This window comes from Lygodium microphyllum, chromosome 7, assembly GCF_053477565.2.
Source record: "Lygodium microphyllum isolate KBCC chromosome 7, Lygodium_microphyllum_v1.1.10, whole genome shotgun sequence".
NCBI classification, from domain to species: domain Eukaryota; kingdom Viridiplantae; phylum Streptophyta; class Polypodiopsida; order Schizaeales; family Lygodiaceae; genus Lygodium; species Lygodium microphyllum.
Window position 1 is genome coordinate 14,626,005 of NC_141141.1, and position 9,720 is coordinate 14,635,724.

Here is a 9,720-nt window from a genome sequence, read left to right on the forward strand (position 1 = left end):
GAGTTTCTGCGTAAAGTAGTTCGCTCGGGTCTGACGCTAGTTGTTGCTAGCTAATGACCAAACGGGAAAACCCAAATTCAGGTCGATCCTAAGTGGGAACGGCCAGGATACTTCCGCTACGTGGCAGACTCGGGAAGACCTAGATTGCAAAACCCGTAACATTCCATGGGAGTGCCGGGCGGAGCTTTCTAGACATCCTTCCCGATGGACTGCTAAGACGTGTCCGGAATGATTCTAGCGGACACGTTACAATGTCAACATCTCTAGTGCATGGAAGTTCAAACATTGCCAATTGAGTGCGAACATTGATATGTGCAAGAGGCCTGTCAATTGGTCATACAATGTTGCTTCCACCTTGGGGATCTCACCTTCTCCTTGTTTCCTTGGACATTCTAAAGGATTTATCAACCATTGTTTACTTGTCTTGTTGGAACTTCTTCTGGCTTTGGAGTTATTTAGAAAGAAGAAGAAGAGGTAGGCATTGTAGTGCGTTTGGTATCCTCACAGCACCCGCCAAAAATCCACCAGTTTAGAGGCTAGGAATCGAACTTGGCTTCTCATGCTCCCCCCCGACACACACACATCATGCATGCGCGCCCAGATGCCTTAGACCAAGAGGGTTTCTATAGTATCCTTCAAGGGAAGCAGCAGCCCTCCCTGTACTCCTCCAAGATCCCCGAGCGGTTTATTTGCATCATATTCCTTTTCTGTTCGGTGCTCTTCCTAGCCTTCTGTCTTTACAGCCATCGTTCGGGTTTGCCACCTCGATCAAAACAGTGGGTAAACCTATTACTGTTCCTGTTTACTGTTCTTCCTTTTATCGCTAGGAATCCTCATGTTTCATCCCACTACTTTTCGCCTAGTGGAGGTTTTCCTCCCATTCCTTCTCTAACATGAAATTGCTACTGTTTTCTGACCCCAAGCCTGCGATCATGTCGATAATATAAGGACCCTTGACTGCTTGCTTGCTGGTTTTAGGCAACAATTATGGGGCTCTTACTATTCTGAAAGGGCTTTTGATGTGGGAGCCCTTTTCAGAAAGAGGATACAGACACCGTGCTAACTTTAAACAACAAGCAATGGGTAAAATCCGAGAAGGCACACACACATCCTGAGTTCTAAAGCAACAGTTGGCAAAATTCGCACCTCATAGAAATGTTTGTTCTATATATCAGCAATGGGTGGAAACTCACAATGTGAGGACACTCAACAGGAAAGTCAGCTCCCTGGACTTCAAAAGAATAGTGAATGCTGCTGTACAATGGTGAGGAAAAGTTTTTATGAATGAAGGCATCAGCATGAGCCATGAAGTCTTAGCTGGGCAAGCTCACAGAAGCTGCCTTCACAGAGGTTGTTTGGATCTACATTTGTTAGGGATACCTGGTCAAAAGAATCGGATTCCTGAGATCTATACTTGGCAGAAGCCTAATATACTGAAACAGACCACAGCACCAATGCTGCAAGTCCGACGAGCTCTTTCGGATACCTGCATGCAACATCAAGCAGTTGCCTTTTATTTGTCGATGTATGTGGACAGCACTCAATACTATCTCAGCAGGTTCCCTTGCAGCAGCATAGACCTTGTCTGAGTATCAGTAATCCGACCAGCAAGTTTGGTTTTTTGGTAATCTTACACTTGGGGACATACATTTGAGATGCTTTTATTGCAGCAGGGGCCTGTCAAATCTCATCTCCGGGCTGCGATGGGGTGAAGGGGTGGAGTTTAGTCCTTCGAGGATGGCAGCGACTTCAGACATGGTGGGCCTACTGTTGGGGTTGGCATCCACACACAGCACTGCCAGGTTGAGAGCTCTATCAAGACACTCAGGAAGAGGGCATGTTTTGGACGCCACAGGATCCAGCACCTCTTTGCCTCTTTTCTCCTTGTGCAGCCTTGTAACCCAGTTGGTCAAGTTGACTGACCTCTCACGGATGTATGACACTGCCTTCTTGCCCGTGATGAGCTCCAGCAGCACCACGCCAAAGCTGTAGACATCTGATTTCTCGGTGTGTTTCTTGCCTGTGAGGACCTCAGGAGCAGTGTACCCGGGCGTTTCCACCACTTCCTGAGGCTTTCCAGAAACAAGCTGGACCAACCCATAGTCGCCGAGTCGAGGGAGGAGGTCTGTCTCCAGCAGGATGTTGGTGGATTTGACATCTTTATGCAGTACCTTGGTGCCATAGCCTCTGTGCAGGTACGACAGAGCCCGAGCCACACCAAGAGCGATGCCCTGGCGCGCTGACCAATCAGGCTTTACACCTGCATCCTCATCCCCACCATGCAGCAGATCATACAAAGTGCCTGTGGGGAAAAAGTCATAGAAGATTGCCTTCTCTGCAGGGTTGGAATAGAAGCCTCTGATCAAGAGCAGGTTGGGGTGTTTCACAGCTGCCAGCATCTCAATCTCCTTCTCAAAGCTGGCAGGCAGATTTGCGTGCCTGAAGACCTTGACAGCAAGTTGGGTGCCATCGGGAAAGAAGGATCTGTAAACTGTTGCAAACCTGCCTTTCCCCAAGACATGGGCAGTGTCAAAGAAGCCTGCATTGGAGACAATGTCATCATATGTGTATCTGAAGTTCCTGTTGAATATCTCAAACTTTCCCTTCCTATGGTTGGCTTGGATGTCTGGGCTGAGCCAATTCTGCACTTGCACCTGATCCTTGTCCTCTTTCCGGCACCGCATTAGGAGAAACAAGAGAAGCACAACAGCAGCAGCACCCACTGCACCCCCGACCGCCGCTCCTATGATCTTGTATTTGCTGGATGAGCCTTTGCTTGTGCGCTTGTCTGGAGATTGATCAGCTCTGCCATATGGTGGTGCGGCAGTGGGTGCAAGTGCGGCGGGAGAGCATCTGTCAAGAAGAGGATACCCGCATAGATGAGGATTATTGGCAAAGGAAGAAGCATGGAACTTAGAGAGGGATGTGGGTACTGCCCCTGCAAAATTATTGTCTGAGAGGTCTAAGGTGAGAAGGCTGTTCAACTTTCCTAGGCTTTCAGGAATTGGTCCTGAGAGCATGTTGCCCTTCACATTGAAATACAGCAGCTTGGTCAAGTTGCCCACACTGTCAGGAAGGGGGCCGTCGAGGTGGTTGTAGCCAGCAAAGACTGCTCGGAGTGATACACAGCTCCCGATCTCTTCCGGGATGTGGCCGCTAAAGTTATTATATTCAATGGCAAAATACCTTAGCCTCTTCAAGTTGGGGAAAATCTGAGGGGGTATTTCGCCTGATAAGGAATTGTTTTCCAGCCTGAGCGTTTGAAGGTTTGCAGCCTCATACAAGGAGTTGGGGATAGGTCCTTCCAGAGAATTCCCTGTTAAGGTAAGAGACCCAAGGCTTGTCAAATTGCTCCAATCCTGGGATAGGTTCCCTGATAGATAATTGTAGCCTAGATTCAAGCTTGTCAGGTTCTTGAGCTCACTGATTCCAGAAGGGATGGTACCGACCAATGAGTTAGCTGATAGATCAAGCTCTTGAAGGTGGGTCAGATACTTGATTGCTGGACTGATTCGACCACCTTTGAATGCCTTAGGCAGGGCTAATTTCACCACATACTCACTGTTGTTCTGGCAGGTCACTCCTAACCAACCATTACATGGTGCCCCTTCTGTATTGGCATTCCAGCTTGCCAGCTCTTTCGGGTTATTGAAGCCACTCTTCAAATCTATTAATGTCTCCAAATCAGAGGCTGAACAGAGAAATGCCAGGCACAAGCTCGTAAAACATAGGCCGAGGACAAATGTTGACCTAGACAAGTGCATAGCTCTTCTATCAAAGGAATTGCTTTTTGATCTTCTCTGGTATCTGCTCTTATGGGGTTGTAACAGTAGTGTCACACAGGGGGCTCAATAGCTCTGTTTGTCTGCAGAAAGCTTTTGATCTTGACGCAAAATAGGGGTCAGAAGAGCAATGCGTTTAATCCAAATAACCAGTTCAATTTGTGCTTCTCTCTGCAGGATGGAGGTGATGAAGCTGAGACAGGAATGAAGCATTTACTGAAGGGATAGGCAGGGGTATGGAAACAGGTAAATCAGGGAAGAAAGAAGGGGATATGAGAAGGGTGAAGACTCGAGAATCGAGAGGAGGAGGAGGAGGAGGAGGAGAGGGCTATACAAGGACAGCACAGCATAGATGGCGAGAAGGTATAAAGAGCAGTATGAATACGATACAAGGGGCAAAGCAAACGCGTCTCTGATGTGAATTGGGAATTTGTGTTGCGTTTCTTCTTTAAGTTTTTGTGGGGTGTTTCCGTCCTGTTGCTTGGGTGTTGACCCGGCGCGGGTTTCATTGCATGTGATGGGCAAGGCAATCAAAAACCCGTCAACTACACAAAATTAACCAAAACAGTGTTTCAAAACCAGAGCGCTTTGGGTTAAATGCTGGTTTCCTTATGGAAGGCAACATGATTGTCACGGCCCATCCAACACGTAATCTTTGTTTGTTATTTTTTTTTTTTTAAAGGGAAAAGAAAATAGCAATTATTGGGTCGTCTAAGAATCGTGTATAGGGCCGGCCAGCCCGAGTATATATATATATATATGTAAATTACTCTGACATTGGATAATTCGTATCTAAGTATTAGCGTCTGTGATGATGCATGCCAGGATAATTTGTGGAGTACTACTACTACTACTACTGGGGAGGAATATTCGTATGTAAGAATGGGTGGAGGGAGTGTGAGCTTGTTTGTGATGGATGGGAATCTGACTGACCTTTACATCCACTTTTTCCTTTCCCATCAGAATCAGGAAAAGGGCGGCCGCGCCCACCCACCCACCCACCTGCTGCTGTGTGGCGTTGCCATTGTGTATGTAGAGAAAGGGGAGGGGGGTTTTAGGGTTTGGGACTTTGAATGTTCCACCCCTCAAACGTCAAACTTTCGGTTCACGCTCCCATGAAGTGTCCTCGGGGTGCCTTGGGTTGACCGAGTCATGCCACATTTCCCATAGCTTAACTAAATTTTTTCTTCGTGCTCTTGCAAAATTATAATCAAATTTATGTATTTTCAAGAAGGAAAATTTCCCTCCCTAAATTTTCAAGAGACTTTTCCAAAACTCAAGCAAGTTCTACAAGGAAACCAATCCACCCTATTTCTTGATGAGAGAGAGAGAGAGAGAGAGAGAGAGAGAGAGAGAGAGAGAGAGAGAGAGGAAGAAGAGGAAAATAGAAACTCTAGAACAAAATTTTGAAGCCAATACAAGAACCTTCAACATTGACAATTTGCAAGATCTTTCTTGGTTTACAAGTTTCTTGATCATATAATCCTAACTTCTAAAATTCAGAATCTCTCTAAGGAGTTATAAAATTCCCCCCCAAATTTAACAATATGTATCGGCTATTTCTTGAATATATGATAATCTTAAACCAGGTAGAATAAGGGGGTTGGAGGTTTGAACCAGGTGATGCTGAAAAATCGGCAGATGAGCATTTTCTTGCAAACTAAAAAAGATTCCCAAACATTAAAGAGCTCGAGCAAGATAACACAAAAGCGTCCATGTGAACACTAAGATGAAAGAGGAGAGTGTATGTTATAGGAACTATCCCAATATGTATTATGACATTATTTCACAACATCAATGTTTGAACCTTTTTGGATTCAAATATCCTCTACACTTACATACACACATGTGCATATACACTTACTCTTTATTCATTAACCTTTAGGACATTTGTCATGTAAAATTTATGACTTTGCTTTCAAGTCAAAATTTGGGTAGCTTGCTTTTAGACCTCAACATGTAATATACATTTTTAAGTAAGTATTGGTTCTCTAATTGGATCAAGGTTATGTGAGCAATTCGAGAGAGTTCCCAAGTCAACATACATTTGGTAGAGATAAAGGGCATTGATTGCTAAGTCATTGGTTCAATACTTGATATCATGGTGTCAAAGCATGACCGGGTAAAATTGCCAATATGAAGGAAGCTAGGAAAGAGTAAATGGGCAGTTTATTGTTGTAGTAGTAAAGCTATAGTAGAGGTTCAAAATGTTTAATTGGTACTAAGTTTCTTTAGGATCATTATGTATTCAAATAACTCGTAGCGATAGTAGTTGGGTTTTCTCTTATTTGGTATTGGCACTTGGAAACACATTGCAACTAAACATTGGTGTGTGCCATTTTTTGTTATGTGCCTTTGAGGTGTCTTAGAGGATGCTAATACAAATTTATTTGTTTCTTACTTCTAAGGAGTGTCATGTCTCATAATTTTCATACTTGATACAAATGCTTTTTTCCATTTTCAGAATAACTACACTAATATGAAACTTGATTTGTAACATGCTCTCTATCTAGCCCTTTATTGGGCTACAAAGCATGAGAGCTAAACATGTTTGAGGATAAACATAGCATGCCTTTTGTGCCCTTGATCATGCAACACAATACAATTGATTATAAATGGGCCCATCATACAATACAAAATGTCACATACTAATCCCTTTAGAAATTTTGGATAGAGTTTGATCCCTTTAACTATAAAATTTTGGATTGAGTTCACCCCTTTAATTAGAAACTCGAGGGATTTGAATAGATGCACACCTTTCATGTTGCAAGGGAACTGAAAAAGTAAGGTCGTCCTTCATTATCACATAATGTTTCAAATGCATATGGGGATCACGAAAGTGAAAATCTACTTCTTTGTTACATAAAATATTAAAAATGTTTAGAGAAGTATGGCCCCCCTTTTTAAAATAGTAAAATTTATGTAAATTATGGTCACTATATTTAACAATGCTAGTACGCTTCAATGAATTAGAAATGTATATTTGCAAAAACTAGTCCCCTTAAGATTTGTAATTATAACCTCAATTATGTTGTAGGAGCTCTATTGTTTTGGAACAATGGCCATACTTTAGCAAAGACAAACATATTGTTTGTTTAGATTGCCTACATTTGAAGTTGATCAAGTTTTTTGAATTGATATGTCCAATTTAATTTAGGATAATGACTACCAAATTTCTAAGTGTTTTGATTTTATGTAATGGACGAACAAGTTCTTCGATGTTCTATTCTCTCTTCAGTATAATAATGCCACAAGAAGAAAATCAAGAAACCAAAAGTATTCATAAATTTAATATCTCTTAATTATGAACATCTCTCCCTACTTGGCCCTATTTATATATCATACTAGTTGAAGGGTTCTTATGCGTGATTGCATGTTCATTCTAGACATCTTAACCAAGTAGACAAGCCTCTCTACATGTTCATTCTAGACATCTTAACCAATTAGAAAGACCTCTACAAGATATGTGACTTTGAGAAGACAAATCAAGAATAATATCTAGCAACTATTGGCTTTTGTAATATCCATGTGACATTCAACATTTTCCTTGTCTTGTGTTAAGATATTGGAGTTCCTAGGGACTTTATGATGTTTGTCATCAGTTCCCCTGTGTGCATGTGTTCCAAAGTCATTTTTGGTTGCATGTCTCTATCTTAACCTAAATAAAAGGGAGAAAATTGAAATGAAATGGGTAGTTTAAAATTAACTAGCTACGATAAGAGAAGTGGATCCACTCCTTTTCCTCTATAGTTTGGTGTTAAATCTCAACTAAATAATGATAGTTTTCCTCCTTTTTTCCCTATAATATTTAATGTTAGAAAGTATGTAAGCCATTTCGAAAAGCTTGATTTGGATTGTCATCAATCTTATCATGACCTTGAAAATGATGCCATTAACATTTCTATTTCTTTCTCAAAGTTTGCTTTCTTTTATGCAACATAATTTTTTTTTGGTATGAACAAGGTTATTAGACATAAATCTTGCTAATGAGCCTCATTTTAACTTGATTCTACATTTTGAACACACACACACACACACACACACACACACACACACACACACACACACACACACACACACACACACACACACCTAATGGAATCCTCTAAGGGAAATTGTTAATATGAGATGATAGGAGAGCAATAAGTGCGAGATGATTGTTAATACACTTGTGGACTCCTCTAAGGTGAATTGTTAATATGAGATGATTGTTAATACACTCGTAGGGTCCCTTGGGGTGAATTGTTAATACGATATGATAGGATGGCAATAAGGGCAAGTCATTGAAACTTGGGTGAGTCATTGACACCAGCAATGTAGGTATTTTTGAATTAATTTTCACTAATATGGACCCTATTCAGTTTGCAAGTATACTAGATCCTCCCTTTAGGCACCCCTTTTTCACCTATTATGGCATATTTTATTGAAACTCATGCTTTGTAACATGCTTAATCTCATGTTACAAATTACTCATGCTTTGTAATATGCCTCAATCTCATGATATAAATTACTCATTTGAATTCCTTTGATGGTGTTTCTTTAATATTAAAATGTGGACATGTGGATTATTTAAAAATTTTGAACATTGCATTGTGCCTATTGATTTTACATCTATACTTGGTTATGTTTTGCTTTGTTGTAACATACACTATCTAAGGGGTATGCATTTGAATACCCTAACATTTCTAGTCTTAGTCTTGCATAGAAAATTCTCTCATGGAAATGGTACCCTAACCTAGGGACTTATAAAACTTAGTGTGGACTTATTGTGCCATTGTTAATTTCTAGCATATACACATTGACAAATCAAGTATGTATCAATGTCAAAAGGGTGGTATTCATTCCTTGTCAATGAAATTACTATTTCTTTATCACACTTTCTATCAATGCTTTTTAAAAATTTGTAACATCAAGGGTGATCTAATCGAATCGTCATACTTGCACTCCTATTCTACAAGTCTGGATGTCTACACTACTTGGCTACGTCTAGTATGAACTTATTTGTAAGAATTATGTATCCCTATTGAGGATTCTGCGCGTGCGCACACACGTGCACGCACACACACACACACACACACACACACACACACACACACACACACACACACACACACACACACACACACACACACACACACACACACACACACACACACACACACACACACACACACACACACACACACACACACACACACACACACACACACACACACACACACACACACACACACACACACACACACACACACACACACACACACACACACACACACACACACACACACACACAGAGAGAGAGAGAGAGAGAGAGAGAGAGAGAGAGAGAGAGAGAGAGAGAGAGAGAGAGAGAGAGAGAGAGAGAGAGAGAGAGAGAGAGAGAGAGAGAGAGAGAGAGAGAGAGAGAGAGAGAGAGAGAGAGAGAGAGAGAGAGAGAGAGATTCCTTGAGAAGAAACATCTACACTTGGGAACATGAGGCAACATAACAAATTTAGGCAAATCTCTATAAAATATTTTCCTAGGAGAGGTAGCATAAATTTAGGCAAGTCATTAAACCTTTAAGGCAAAAAAAATACAATTGCAATATACACAAATATCCATTGATATTTGAAAAGCTCAATGGTTTATAAAGGTGAAAGATCATAGACATTGTTAGATGAAATAAGGTAAATATGAGAAGGGTTGAAAAAATAATCATGAGGTTGCTCAAAACATAAATTGCCATGAGAATGGGAAAAGTGGAACCACTTATAGATGCTTGATATGCCATGCAAGTTTTTTAGGAGGTTTAGAAAATTTTAGTGCTTGCACCATAAGAAATTTAGAAAATTTTAAGAGTCTAACAATCAATTTTTAATTATCATTGCCCTTACTGGGTTATTTGGACATTTATTGTTGAGGAATATTACATTGAGGTTTTTGATCATCCTGTATTTG

General features: G+C 41.1%; 1 protein-coding gene across 1 annotated transcript; it reads right to left on the reverse strand.

Moving 5' to 3' along the window:
* Positions 1–1,133: 1,133 nt before the first annotated feature.
* Positions 1,134–4,208, reverse strand: LOC148033200 (LRR receptor-like serine/threonine-protein kinase FEI 1). The gene has a single exon (XM_087681073.1). It carries the CDS (start codon positions 3,762–3,764, stop codon positions 1,662–1,664), a length of 2,103 nt encoding a protein of 700 aa, XP_087537199.1. The 5' UTR covers positions 3,765–4,208; the 3' UTR covers positions 1,134–1,661.
* Between the last annotated feature and the right edge of the window lie 5,512 nt (positions 4,209–9,720).

Excerpts from the sequence above, each read along its gene's own strand:
- LOC148033200 (XM_087681073.1), bottom strand. The coding sequence starts at position 3,764 with ATGCACTTGTCTAGGTCAACATTTGTCCTCGGCCTATGTTTTACGAGC.